The sequence below is a fragment of the Marmota flaviventris genome, chromosome 8 (assembly GCF_047511675.1).
Source record: "Marmota flaviventris isolate mMarFla1 chromosome 8, mMarFla1.hap1, whole genome shotgun sequence".
Taxonomy (NCBI): Eukaryota; Metazoa; Chordata; class Mammalia; order Rodentia; family Sciuridae; genus Marmota; species Marmota flaviventris.
The window spans coordinates 38,177,565-38,193,192 of NC_092505.1; the positions used below are offsets into that span (position 1 = coordinate 38,177,565).

The following is a 15,628-nucleotide window of genomic DNA, read 5'->3' on the forward strand; positions in this document are numbered from 1 at the left end:
ATACTAGGCAAGAGCTCTATCGCTGAGCCACAACTCTAGCCCTAGAACATGTTTATAAATGCTGGAAATGAAGCAAAATTGTAGTGAAGGATTGTTAGTTTATAGCATACTTAAATAAATGATAAAAGTAGCACATGGATTATTGTACCTAAAATAGCATGGTATTATTTGTGGGCAGGCTGGGATTTTAAAAGATACATATTTGTAAAACCTATGCTACATTAACCTGGACTAGTGGATATATTAAGCCAAAAAGGAGGAAAAAATGGAATAAAATTACTAAGTGTAAAAGAAGGTGAAAGAAAAAGTCAAAATGAATGTGTCTGTAGATTCATATGAACAGATAAGACAGACAAAACATTAAGTTTGAAATTTAAACATATCACAAATTACATAAAATATAAATGATATAAATTCCTATTAAAAAGACAAATTAGTTGGATGGAAAAATAAGATCCAACTTAAAAATTATAAAACTATTTCTGTGTCCTTTTGGATAAACACATGTATATACTTTCTCCTGCTCTTTTACACTTATTATATGTTGGATATTATAACGACACAGACTATTCAAAATTCATTTTTGTAGTTCATACCATTTTGTGTAGATGTATCATACTGTATTCAGCTTGTCCTTTACTGAAGTATTTGGGTATTTTCCATCCTTCTCCTACTGTAAATAGTGCTATGATTAATATCTTTTTGCATATATCCTTTTGCTTTTTCTGTCATTAGATTGGTAAGAATCTGGGCAAAAGGATGAGCAGGTTGTAATTTTGCTAAGTATTCCCAGTGTTTATTCCACTGGTATAAATTATGCCATTTATAATCCATGGTATAGGATTATGCATCTAAATTTCACTCAGAAAATGGGCTTTGTTTGCCTCTGATCTCACCACAGGTTTTTTGTTTTGTTTCTTTTTTGTTTTTGTAATGGGGGATTGAACCTAGGGCTGCTTCACACCACTGAGTTATATCCCCAGTCCTTTTAGTTTTTAATTTTGAGACAGGGTCTCACTAAGTTGCTAGGGCCTTCCTAATTTGCTGAGGCTAGCCTTGAACTTGCCATCCTCTGGGCTAAGTGTACCAAGTTGCTGGGATTGATTACGTGGGATTACAGTTGTTGTCCACTGTGCCTGGCTTTTATTTCTTAAACTTTGTGATACTCAAATTTTATATTCTCTGATTTTAATAAATTAAGTCCTTGTAAATTAACTTTTCTCTATTGACACTTGCTAACGGTGCTGTGTTTCCTTATATTTTGTGGGTTTTGTTGTTGCTATTTTTATTGACAAGGTGAATGTGTACTTTTTTAGTGAATATGTTAGTAATTGAAGCCTGGATTGAACAAGAGCTCTACAGAAAGGGTTTGCTTTTTTATTTTAAACCGGGTTCTGAGGGGATATTACTAGCTCAGGACCAGTATTAACTAAATTCCTGGCTTGAGAATTTTCACACCACATAAACTCCAAGAACAGACAGGCCATTTTCCCTAGTCTAGAAATGCGGTGAGAAGAGTATATTGAATATATTTGAATTTTTAGTCAAGCCAAAGGCCACTATTTTATTTAGTTTTTAAATTATTCTTAGGGGTATAATCATTAATAGAACCTAGAATCTTTTCCTTCCCCAGTAAACATGTGAAAATATGTTAAAGATGGAAGGTTGAATATGTCAAATTAAATGCTCTTTGTTCATGTTAAGTAGCACTGAGTAGAAATATCTATAAGATAGCAATGGTTTAGAGTTAATACATATAGAAGAGATTCTTAAGTATTGAGTGTAATAAAGCATGGATAGTGAAATTTTATTCTATTATTGACTTATTTAGACCTAATTTTCTTTGACTTAAATTGGAAAATTGATATCTTATATTTGAATAATTATGTATTATGATTTAATGGAATTTCCTATGGTAGGTAAATGTGCAAATCCTCATTCTTGTACTTTTATGTGGAAATTACTGATGGACTATAGAGATCCAGAAAGAAAGAGTAGTTCTGGTTGTAATTACCAAATACTTTGTGTTTGTCTATAAATTTAAGGAAGTCTGATACCATATTTGTAAGATATGGAAAAGTATGGCCTAAATTCTGAGCATACAAAAGACAGATTATAGTTAGTATTTTCAATAAGGATTTCAGTAACATAGTTAAGCTTGCATTGCTAATAAGAATATACTGATTGATGACAGGAAATTAAGTTGTAAATGGTTCTATGGTTATGTATGGGATATCTATTTTTTAGTTCAAAAAGCACACCATTTATAAGTATTTGTCCTACTACAAATCATTTTTGTTCATTTTGTTTAGGTAATTTCATCTTGGATAATTCTTAATTAAAGTAAATGACTCTAGGTAAGCTATGATTTTGCTCAAGAGTACAATTAATTAATGTATAGACTACTAACATATTAAACATTATGTTAAACATGTTAGAGGAACAAATTATTAAATAACAATAAAGGCTGATATAAATATTAGTGATAATAGTATTTTGGAAATTTTGAAAAGTATCCAGATATTTAAAAAAAATCTTCATAATTTAAGAAGCAAAATTGATGTAATATTTCAACAAAACTGACATGTATAGTGGAGAAGAACAAATCTCAGAGTAACTTAAATAGTTTTTTGAAGGAAACTTGGATAATAATGTCAATTAATAGTAGTAAAGGAAGCTGAGATAGGCCCAAAGCTAGGATTCTTGTTCTAGTTTACCAAGTTGTAAATGCAAAGGAAAAGTTCTTGAAGGAAATTAAAAATGCTATTGCAGTTAACACACAGGCGCTCATGAGGAGAAATTTTTAGTGGTCTGGATAGAAAATCAAAACAGCTACAACATTCCCTTACACCAAAGGCGAATCTGGAGGAAGACTCTCATCAGTTCAGTTCTCTGAAAGGCTTAAGTAAGGAAGACTAGGACTAATGTTGGAACTAAGATTCAAAATTGAGTAAGGAAGCTTCAGAAGAAAGATTGAGGCTAATAGAGGTTGGTTGACGAGGTTTCAGGAAAGAAGCTGTCCTAATAACAGAAGTGCAAGGTGAAACAGTAAGTGGTGATATAGAAGCTATAGCAAGTTATCTAGAAGGTGATTGTGTTAGTTAGTTTTCTATTCCTGAAACAGAATACCTAAAATAATCAAATTTAAAAGAGGGAAGGTTTACTTTGACTCACAGTTTTAGAGGTTTCAGTCCATGGTCAGTTGTTCCTGTTGCTTTGAGGCTGTGACAAGGCAGTAACATTATTGCAGGAGTACATGGCATAGGAAGAAGCTGTTCACTTCATGGTGGCCAGGAAATAAAGGAAAAGTAAGAGAATAGTGTTCCATAATCCCATTCAAGGACACACCCTCAGTGGCTAAGACTTCCCACTAGGTGCCACTTTTTTTTTTTTTCTCTAGTTGTTGTTGAACCTTTATTTTATTAATTCATTTATTTATTTTATTTTAATTTTTAATTGATTTTTTAAAAAAATGACAACGGAATGCATTACAATTCTTATTACACATATATAGCACAATTTTTCGTATCTGGTTGTATATAAAGTATATTCACACCAATTCATGTCCATCACATTCCACCATCCTTGCTAACCCCCTGCCCTCTCCCTTCCCTTCCCACCCCTCTTCCCTATGTAGAGTTTATCTGTTCCTCCCATGCTCCCCCTCCCTACCCCACTATGAATCAGCCTCCTTTTTAAAAGTTCTAACACCTCCCAATATTGCTATAGGCTGGAGGCCAAACCTTTAACATACAAGCCTTTGTGGGACACTTAAGTTAAAAACTACAACACTGGCTATACCAAAGAACAGATTTCCAATGTAGATGAATCAACTTTGTAATGAAAGAAGATGCTATCTTGAACTCTTAGGGAAGAGAAGAACCAGGCTTCAAAGCACAGATTTAATATTGTTAGGGCTAATTTGGCTGGTGAGTTTCAGTTGAAGATCATTTACCATTTTGAAAGTCCAAGGGCCCTTAAGAATTATACTCAATCTACTCTTCTTGCTTTATCAGTGTAACAACAATGGATGACAGCATGTCTACTTACAACAAGGTTTACTGAATATTTTAAGCCCTCTCTTGAGAACCACTGCCTGGTAAAAAATATTCCTTTTAAAATCACTGCTCATTAATTGTACTCATTTACCCAAGAGCTTTGGTAGAGAACCATATGATGAGATTAATGTTTTCATGCTTGCTAACATAACAACCATTCTGTAGCCCATCATTCAAGGAGTAATTTTAACTTTAAAGTCTTATCATTCAAGAAATATATTTTATAAGGCTTTCTGCTGTAGGCAGTGGTTCCTCTGATGAATCTGGACAAACAAAGTAAATTGAAAACCTTCTAAAAAGGATTTAGCATTCTAGATGCCATTAAAAACATTTGCAATAAATGGGAGGAGGTCAAAATAGCAACATTAATAGGAGTTTTGAACAGGCTGAATCTAACTTATGAATGAATTTGAAAGGTTCAGTACTTCAGTAGTGGAAGTAACTGCAGATGTTGTGGAAAGAACAAGAGAACTAGAATTAAACTTGGAACCTGAAGATATGACTACATTGGTACAATCTCATGGTAAAATTTTAATGAACGGAGAGTTGCTTCTTATGAATAAATAAAGTGGTTTCTAGTCAGGTTGTAGAAGTTGAGGTAGGAGGATTGCTTGAGTCCAGAATTTCAAAGTCATCCTGGGCAGCATAGGAAGACCCTGTCTTGAAGGAGGAGGGGGAAAATAAAAGGAAAGGAAAGAATGCTGTTTTTTTGTTTTTTTTTTAATAAAAAAATTTTTTTTAGTTGTCAATGGACCTTTATTTTATTTATTTATATGCAGTACTGAGAATCAAACACAGTGCCTCACATATGCTAGGCAAGCACTCTGCCACTGAGCCACAACCCCAGCCCCCAAAGAGTGATTTTTTGAGATGGAATCTATTCTTGTTATAATGCTGCTGCCATATTTGAAATGACAACAAAGAATTTTAAATGTTATGTAAATGTAGTTGATAAAGCTAGGTTTGAGGGAATTAATTCCAATATTGACAACAATTCTACTTCGTGTTATACCATGTGATATATTTTGATAGGTAAAATGCTATCAAGCAACATTACATGCTACAATGACCTCTTTTCTGAATGAAAAGGAGAGCCACTTGATGTGGCAAACTTCATTATGGTCTTATGTTTAAAAATTGCCATAGCCACCTTACCTCTGCAACTACTGATCTGATCTGTCCAAAAACCTTCAACATTGAGTCATGACCCTCACATCAGCAAAAAGAATGAATCACTGAAGTCTAAGATTATCATTAAAAATTTTTAGCAATAGAAATATTTTTTCGTGGGCTGGGATTGTGGCTCAGCAGTAGAGCGCTCGCCTAGCATGGGCGGGACCCAGGTTCGATCCTCAGCACCACATTAAAAAAATAAAGGCATTATGTTGTGTCCATCTACACATAAAAAATAAATATTTAAAAAAAAGAAATATTTTTTCATTAAGGTATGTACATTGATTTTTTGTTTGTTTGTTTCTGTAATGCTGGGATTTGAACATAGGGCCTTGTGCATGGGAGGCAAGCACTCTACCAACTGAACTATATACCAAACCCTGTACATTGATTTTTAGAATACTGCTATCACACACCACACTGAGTATAGTATAAACATAACTTTCATATGTATGAGGAAACCAAAATATTGTGTGACTGGCTTTATTTTATGATTTGTTTTATTTTGAATTTAATCATTTCCTATCTATGCCTGTACTATTGTCAGCAAACATCTTTAGGACTAAATTCCAGGGATTGTTTCAAGTGCTTTTCTTTCAAGAGGCAGCTATTATTATTGTTTTTATATTGTAGCTAAAACTGAGGTATTGAAATACTAAGTAATTTTCCCAGGATTACACATCAAGTAAATAAATGTTGGAGCTAAGATTCAAATTCATATGATGTGATTCTACACCCTCTAGACCATGAAAGTGTAAAGAGAGTAAATATTTTAGGTTCTCACCCATAATGTCTCTATTGCCACAACTTAATTCTGCCTTTGTAGTGTGAAAGCACTCATAGTCAGTATGTAAACAAATGGATGTGACCATGTCCCATTAATACCTTATTTATCTGAATTTCAAGTAATATTTACTTGTCATAAAATGTTTTTCTGACTTTTGAAAATACCTGTGCCTGTGAAGTTTTCTTCCATGAGGACTAGATAAGTTTATCCCTAAACATTTATTTCATGCTTTGCGTGAGTTAGTAAATGACATTGAAACATGACATTTCTACTTCTACATATAATCTAGAGTTTTCCTTTGATGATTTTGGCCTTTTCCCCAAATGCTTCATGAGTTTCCTGAATCTTTCCCTCATGCAGAAATAGCTAGACCATTTTGTTTTGCCTTTATTTACTCTTATTTATTTACCATGTGTATTTTTCACATTTAAATATTATAGTTGAGTTGGGGTTTATTATTGAAGTAGCTAGTGGTGGAGCATACACAGGTCCACATTCATCTTCACATAATGCAAACAATAATTCTACATTTTTGCCATGGTTCAGATTTAGTTGGAGTGTCCCCCGAGTCTTTGTGTATTGAAATTTAATTCCCATTATGAGGACTTAAGAGGGTGGAAATTTAATTAACTATGATTCTTAGGGGTGGGGCCTTTGGAAAGTGATTTGGATTAGATAAGGTCATTAAAGTAGAGTCTCTATAATTGAATCTAGACAGCTTTATAAAAATGGAGAGAGACAATACAGACACACACCAACCATGCATTCTCCCTCTGTCTTGCCATATGATGTCCTGTGATTTAGTCAGCTTTCTGCTGTTGTGAGACAAATGCCTGAGAAAAATCAACTTTTGAAAGTTGTATTTTGGCTCAACAGTTTCAGAAGTTTCAGTCCATGGTGGACTGATATATAATGTGGAAAGGTGTGGTAGGGCAAAGCTCTTCATCTTATAGCAGATGGCAAGCAGAGAGAGAGGGGGAAAGAGGGAGGGAGGAAGGATAAAAGGGAGGATGAGGGCCAGAGGAGAAGAAGATTTCTTATGAGAGAAGAAATATCCTTCAGGAAACACCACCAGGGACCTACTTCCTCCAACCATGCCCTAGGGTCTGTAGTTTTTACTAATTCCCAGTAGAGCCATCCAGCTGTGAATCACTCAGTGAGTTAACACAGGGTTGAGATCAGAGCCCTCATGAGCTAAACACATCCCCAAAGCCTCTCTTCTGAATATTGGGGATCATACTTTCTTTTTTTTTTTTTTTTAATTGTCAATGGACCTTTTATTTATTTATATGCAGTGCTGAGAATTGAACCCGGTGCCTCACACATGCTAGGCAAGCACTCTAGCACTGAGCCACAACCCAAGCCCTGGGGACCATACTTTCAACATCAAACTTTGGGGACATTCCTCCAAAACAAAATACCCTTGGTGACCTTCACCACATGTGGCCCTTAGACCTTGCAACCTAAGAATCATGAGCCAAAATAAACCCCTTTTCCTTATAAATTAGCCTGCCTCGGGTGTTTTGTTATATTAACAAAAAGACTGATACATTCTCCTCCATATTTTGATTATTTATAAGGTCATATTGATCTTCATACTAATTTCTAAATTTACTGCTTATCACTAAACATATCATTTCCACTAATAACCTTTATATAGCTTTCTCCTTTGTAATAAATTGGTTCATCAGTTAATATGATTTACTCAATATTATGATATAATCTCACTGTATTCTGTTTAGTACAAACAACTTCCTCATATTTTGACATGGTATTATAGAGATACATGCAAGGAGAATAGATGTACAGAAGAGACATCTTCTATAGGTGTATGTTTGAAGAGAGGGAGTTTGTCATGTTCCTAGGTGAAATCATGTAAGCATGATCTCGAGGAAGTTATAGATTGGAAGATCTGAAAGTACGTAAGTATTTTTTAAAGAAATGGAGAGAAGTTTCTTATGGTTGGAGATCATAAACATTATGGTAAAAACTTAGTGTATAAGGACAGATTTGGCACAAAAAGGTTCTGATATTGTGATAAGAAATATGGATTTTTTGTAGATCAGTGATCTCAAATCCTAACTAGAACAGGAAGAGAAAGTAAGTAAGAAGTTAAATAGACAGTGTATTAAAGAAGTAAGAGAGGTGGATGGAGACTGACAAATTGAAGGGGCGTGTTCATGCCCTGTTCGCCGTTGCTTCTCAGCTTACTCTCCTAGAAAAATACAAGTCTTGTGTTTTAAGGTTTCTGTTTTTCAAAAACTCAAGAGAAATCTAGGTTGATTAGAAATATCACAATTTAAAAATATTGACAACCAGTTAAAATGCTTTTCAAATGCATTATCCATACAAAACCAGTGTGTCCTGTGAAGCTCCATGCGTTAGATGGTACAGTTTAAACAGTAGTTTGTAATCTCTTAAGTAGTGGAATCATTTTCATGTTTTAGGGTGATAACAATGGTAGCTGTGTTGAACATGGATTTTGGGCAAGTGTGGAATAGCTGGAGTGGAGACGGGTACAATAGAACTTTAAAGATGAGAGAGATGTGAATTATTAGTAGTACTTTATTATAATGGGAATAGATAAGGTTCCTCCCATACATACTAATAGTAAAATAAATACAAATTGATCAGTAATGAAAAATAGTTCTCGTTTTCATCCCTTATCCCTAATCTTTGTTCACCCTATGTAGAGGCAACTGGTTTTACTAGGTTGTAGGGTACATCTGAAGGTAATCTGACAGTGTTTAATCTATATGTGTTAGTGTGAATGTTCCTGCACAAAAATAATGCACAGTTGACCCCTTTCTCTGAGGGGTACATCCAAGACACCCAGTATACACCTGAAACCTTGGATAGTAACAAACCTCATACATACTTTTTTTTTTAAAAAAAATATGTCTGCATGTCCTACAGTGTTGTCATATAATATCAGAGGTATTTGGTCTTTCTATTTTGTCTCCAGGTACCTCTTTGCATCAGTACTTTTGTGCTTTGGGGGCAATTAAGTAAAATAAGGGTTACTTGAACACAAGTATTGCAGTAACTTGACAGATGATCTGATAACCAACTATTAAGTGACTAAGGTGCAGATAGCATATACAGTATGGATATAGGGGATAAAAGGATGGATGATTCATGTCCTATTTGGGACAGAATGAGACAGTGTAAGATTTCATCATGCTACTTGTTTTAGTCGACTTTTGCATCACTGTGACTTAAAGAACAACTTAGAGAAGGAAATGTTTATTTTGGTTTACGGTTTCAGAGGTTCAGTCCATGGTTGGCTGATTCCATAGCTCTGGACTCAAGATGAGACAGAATATTATGATGGAATGGTGTGGCAGGGAAAAAGCAGCTCAGAACATGGCAACCAAGAGGCAGAGAGTGAGCTCTGCTCACCTGGGACAAAATATAAACCTCAAAAGCATGCCCCCAGTTACCTATTTTTCCAACCACAACCTGCCTGCCTACTGTTACAGCCCTGTTAATCCATTCAAGTGGCTGAGTCCATCTCTTAATCTAATCATTTCACCTCTAAATATTCTGAGTTTTTTGGGTTCACTGTGTATCCAAACCATAACAGATTGTGGTACATAATTTAAAACTTAAATGGTTTGTTTCTGGGATTTTCCATTTAATATTTTGGACTATAGTTGATCGTAGAAAGCAAAATTGTGATAAAAGGTACTATTTTAATGAATATATGTCTGCATCTTTGTTTAGCAATATATCTTAGGAATTTTTCTTTATTCATATAAAAGTAACGTATTCTCACTACCATTTAGATTGTATTTCATTGTATAGATATGGTTATATTTGATTTATTCAAGCCCCTATTGTGGATATTGAAGAGATTTCTAGTCTCTTTTTACAAAAAGGCATATTTGATGTATATCCTTGTATGTATGTGTGTTAGTCAGTTTTCTGTTGCTGGGACAAGTACCTGAGAAAAGTAACTTAGAGGATGAAAGATTTGTTTTGGCTCACAGTTCCAGATTTTAGTCCATGGTCAGCTGTCTCCTTTGCTTTGGGCCTGAGGTAAGACGAAACATCATGGTAGAAACACATGGCATAGGAAAGCTGCTCACCTCATGGCAGCCAGGAAGCAGAGAGCAATCTAGGAAGGAGCCTAGGAGCAGAAATGCCCTTCCAAGATGCTGCTCCAGTGACCTGCCTCTTCTAAGTAGGCCTCTTCTTTTACTTTCCACTACCTACCATTAATGCTATCCAGTTATGAATCCCTCAATAGATTAATCATTGATGACTTTGGAAACATCAAGATCCAATCCATTTCCCAAAACCCTTCTTATGAACTTGTTGCATTGAGGACTAAACCTTCAACACATGAAACTTTGGGGGATATTTCAGATTTAAACCACAACAATATATCATTGAATTTATGTGTTGTATATTCGGAGAATGAAACTCCTAAGTGAAACTGCTAGATTAAATGGTATGTTTGTGTTTTAAATTCTGATGATTTTAATGCATTTCTTTTAAAAGCGGTAGTACCATTTACTTTCTCTTCCACAAGGTATCACAGTGTGCTTCTGTATACTGGAGCCATCATAGAAGACATTGACAGTTTTATTTTTATAAACAGAATAGGAAAAATGGATTTTTGTCTTTTTAGTTTTTTTTTTCATTTAATTGTGAATAAGAGAGCATTTTTACATATTTGGAAAAAAGTCTACTTGCCTGTATTTTCTGTGAAATAATTTTCTCTCCCAATTTTCTAGTGTGCTGACTTTAAAAAAAAAATGGTTTATTGAAGCGTTTTATTAGGAAAATCAGCAAAGATTATTTCTTTCTGTATCATTTTTACTTTTAACTGTTTTTAATTTAAAACTATTCTCATAGTTACAGCTCCACTTTAAAGTTTCAGTCTTTATTAAAGATTTATTTTTATTAAAGGCAAACATTTATAATAATAACATCTTAGATATTTCTAGTTGAGTATATGGTAAATGAATTAGAATCTATGATTTGGAAAGGCCAATCATTTGTATGCATTACTTTAGGATTGTCAAAAATATTAAGTAATTTTATAATCTTCTATGTTCATGATTCCTAAATAGTGCATATTTTTTTCTTTATGACATCATGAATTTTTAAAAAGACATAAAGTATTTAGTAACAGTATTTGAGCAGTTCTGCTATAAGCTGGATAATCCAGGTAAGCCGAGAGTCTGAGGAAAAGTGCTATTTACTTGATATAGTTGGTAATATATATTCTCTAATATAAATGTTGGCTGAGAACTTCAGGGTGACTCTTGCTTTATGCTGTTGTGTCAGTTTTACCCATCCCTTGTATCCTTCTGAAAAATTTTGAATTTTTTCTTAGGGCCCATTATACTAGAGTAGAGCTGAACTTTTATGCCTATTTTGGATTGCCCTGCCATGCATGGTCATCATTTTTACCTCCCTCTATTCCATTAAATTTGATTGCAGTTGTGGATATTGGTGGGCATAAGTAATATTGTAATTGTTCCATTCTATAGCAGCTTTAGTATTTTTTTTTTGTATATTTTTTTAGGCTACCTCTTTTAAAATATAACTGAAAACATAATTTGAATTATAAATGATAGTTTTTTCTAAAACCAGATGGTTTAAAATAAAATGCTTAGCATTAGACAACTATTATCACTTGATATTCATCTAAATTGGATCAAAAACTCAAGCAATGAAAGTTATCATTCATTTATTCTTTCTAGGAGTTTCTTTGAGTTGCTGCTGTTCTTTGGAAGAGATGAGTTTTATGAAGAGCCCCTAAAAGATATTCTTGGATCATTCCAGGTAAAACATATTTTGTCTACATTTAGTACACATTTATTCTAGCCTAAAAATGGTTTATTGGTTATTTATTGCTTGCAAGTTTTTATGATCACTTAGTTGATGGTGTTTAAGACTACTGACAGATAAAGAAAGATCTTAAAATTAATTTTTAACTGTTTTCCAAAGCAGTTCATAGCCAAGATTCCAGTTCCACATTTGCTAGATCAGAGCTGCTACTGTCCTTGTAGATTCTGATGCACATTTGGGCATATATCTCACTTTTTATTGCTGCAATATATAGAACTTAACCATGGTGAAAAGCATTTTTGGCTGGAATAGAAGTAAAGTACTGATTGTTATATGCCCTTTTCCTTTAGCTATACCTTGATTTTCTCATCTCAAAATAACCTTCCTAGCAAAGCTTTTCGCTTTTTTTTTTTATGCATCTGGTGTAGGAGAGAATAAATCCAGATAAAAATGACAGAATATTTCAAGATCCCTCCTGTAGACGAAAAGAATATTTGATCTTTTTTATCATCTACCTGGGTAGCAACAAACTAGTTCGCTGGCTCACTCATGTGTCCTTTATCTTGACAGTACTTCTCCTGGCTGGAATAAAGGAAAATATGTTTTGAACTTCATCAGTGGCAGTCTCCAACATATTGTGTATATATTACTGTGGTGTTAAAATAAAAGCTTATGGTATACAGGAATATTGCTGTATTATATAAATCATTTTGGTATTTCTACTTCATCCATTCTTACCATAGTAGAAGATCAATATATCTGTTCTCATGGAACTCAAGATCTAATTAGAGTGTATATTCTAGTGTCTGGCACTTTGTAATTTTCCATTCCACTTTTCCTTTGACACTTGTGTTCTTGGCAACCCATTCTTGAACTTTTACTCAGATATGTATTGTTTCACCATAATGTGCCAGACACTAAGCTCTGGGGAAACCAGTAGTAAACAAAATAGAAAGACTCTCCATTATAGAGTTTAATTCTAATATAGGGAAAGACAGTAACACAAATCTTTGTAAATGAAGAGTATTTTAGAAAAGAACAATTAAGGTAATTAAGAGAGCATTGACCTGGCAATATTGGGGAAAACACAAATGAAATGTTTTAAATGGTGTGATCAGGAAATACCTCATGGAGGTGTCAACTGAGCACTGATAATGGGAACCACCTAAGTGTATTGGAGTTATTGAGAGACAGTATTTCTATTTTAAAAGTACAAAAACATAACATTTACAAAGGGAACATCCTTATTCTCTTAGAAGCAGGGTTTCCATTCTGTTATTAAAATAATCCCTCAAGGGAGAATTTGTGGTTTTCCACATTTTTTATTTCTTGCTCTAATCCCAGCTGAATTCTAAAGACTAAAACCTAACCTACTGCTTTAAAAAAAATCTCTGCCCCTTTTGTGGTTGTGACTTCTTCCTACTGTGAATTTCTTTTGAGTTTTCTAACTCCTACCACCTAGGAGAGGTTTCACCTTTTCTTCCCATTTCTTAGGGAATCATGCTTCATTTTCTAAATTGAGTTTACTGCCATTGTTGCTTCCTAGGCCTCCAACTCTGGAAATCTAGCAAAGGTCAACATGTAATCCATGTATACCTCCCTAAAACTTTGTATTGCTAAGCTTGAAAATTATCCAGTCTTTTGTTTGATCTTTGAAAAGGCAATGCAAATCCTAATGTCTGTCACCTTTTGAAAAAAATTCTTTTTTTTTTGATACCAGGGATTGAACTCAGGGGCACTCAAACACTGAGCCACATCCCCAGTCCTATTTTGTATTTTATTTAGAGACAGGGTCTGAGTTGCTTAGCGCCTTGATGTTTTGTGCTGAGGATGGCTTTGAACTTGTGATCCTCCTGTCTCAGCTTCCCGAGCCACTGGGATAAAAGGCATGCGCCACTGCGCCCGGCTGAAATATTTTTATGTACTGTACTTGTGTAAGTCTTATTTTTCTAAGTGATTCCTATCCATTGTTTGTAGAATTATACCAGATTAAGATGGAGTTCTTCTTTGTCTTCCATAAATGGGGCAAACACCTGTTGTTGATACTTTAATGTATATTAGATCACTTTAGGATTTTGTTAAAATTCAGATTATAATCAAATAGGAAAGGTATAATGTGAGGTAAGACCTGATAGTGTGCATTCTAACAAGCTCCCATGTGATATTGCTGGTGCCATTCCTGGACCATACGGAGTTACAGTATATTAATATTCTTTACAAGATTTGAATATACTTTCTTGTTTTTTCCTCCCGTATTTCAATTGTGAATATTCCAGCTTCACTACTCTGTCGTTTTGTGAGTTACGTAATTTCTGTAATATTTTCCTTATTTGTAAATTGGTGATGATAATTGTACTTCATGCATAGTGTCATTGAATAGTTAGTAAAGTGCTTGATAGCATTCCATGCAAAAGACCATGTCACTGTTCTGAAGGTCTGTCTGATGCAGGATGTAGATTCTCAAGTCTTAATGCCTTAATTTCAGATTTTACAGTAAAACCAAAACCTAACTCTTAAACTTATTCTATTATTTTATCAATTTCGGATCTCCTAAAATCTGAGTTGTACAGTTAAGAATTTTTAATTTCTCTTTGAAATTTTTGTTTGCACTATTGCAAGATGAACTTTCATTCTTATAGCCAGATATTCCATTTCTTGACTTCTAAGTTTCTTTTTAGCTTTGATTTCTAATAAGTTTCTTTATCTCAACATAAGATGACACACTTCTCAAATGGTGAACCTGCCTCACGCATCATTATCATTAAAAAAATCTTCTAGATACCCAGCAAAATTACATTGCAAAAATGAGGGGAAAAATCATTGTGAATTTTGGAAACTAGGATAAAGGCCTTTTGTAAAGTACTCAGACTTGAAAATCATATTGAGTGATGGTTCAAACAATATTTTGTTGACTGAATATGATAAAATAGGGAAGTATATGAGAAAGAGAAAAAAAGAAAAAGCTTTCAGGGGTATCCAGTGATCCCATCCCCTACAATTAGCATGTAACCGGGACTGGATGAAATAGCAGATCCTGGGGATATGGTATATGGCCAATCTCATCTTTGTTAGTGTTTCTGAAAAGTGTATCAGGAATATAGTAGAGACCCAGAAGCAGGAAATCCTAGTGTAACTGTTATACCCACATTAAAAACGGAATGTATGGGTCTGCCTAAAAGACTTCTTACCATTGAGAAAATGAGAGTATGACCCAAATGAAACTCTGCCTGTTCTAATACTGAGAGATAGTCTTATGGAGAGGAGATGTGGTGAACTCCCACTGAAGCTTTCTGCTTACTCCCTTATATGCCACTGAATTAACAAAATTACTGTTGTGTATACAAACCTTGCTTTTTTCTCTTTTTTTGGATCTGAAGAAATTAATACAGACATTATTTGTCCACTAGTAAAACACCTCTCTGTTCTAAAAGTTCTAGATAAACATCACCAAAGAGTTGAGTGTGGTGGTGTAGGCTTGTAATCCCAGTGACTTGAAGACTGATGCAGGGAATCTGCAAGTTGAAGGCCAGACTTGGCAACATAGCAAGACCCTTCTCAAAATAAAAAACATTTTTAAAAAAGGGAAGGGGGAGAAACTCAGTGGGAGAGCAACCCTGGGTTAAACTCCAGTAGTACATACATATATACACACAGAGATGATTAAAGAGAATAAATACCACTTTCATCAGTTACATTGTAAGATAAAATGGTAAAAATTTTAAAAAGGATCTGTTATGTTCTTGCTGAGGTTAAGTTCAAATTATCTTCCATGAAGTTTTATGAACATGAAATATTGCATGGAGAT

The 15,628-nt window shown here is 34.2% G+C and overlaps 1 protein-coding gene across 1 annotated transcript in view; it reads left to right on the forward strand.

Moving 5' to 3' along the window:
• Positions 1-15,628, forward strand: part of Znf654 (zinc finger protein 654) — a 78,672-nt gene that overhangs the window by 35,236 nt on the left and 27,808 nt on the right. Inside the window, exon 3 of the mRNA XM_027929072.2 lies at positions 11,736-11,817. Coding sequence (XP_027784873.2) covers positions 11,736-11,817 — 82 coding nt within the window. The remainder of the gene's footprint in view (positions 1-11,735; positions 11,818-15,628) is intronic.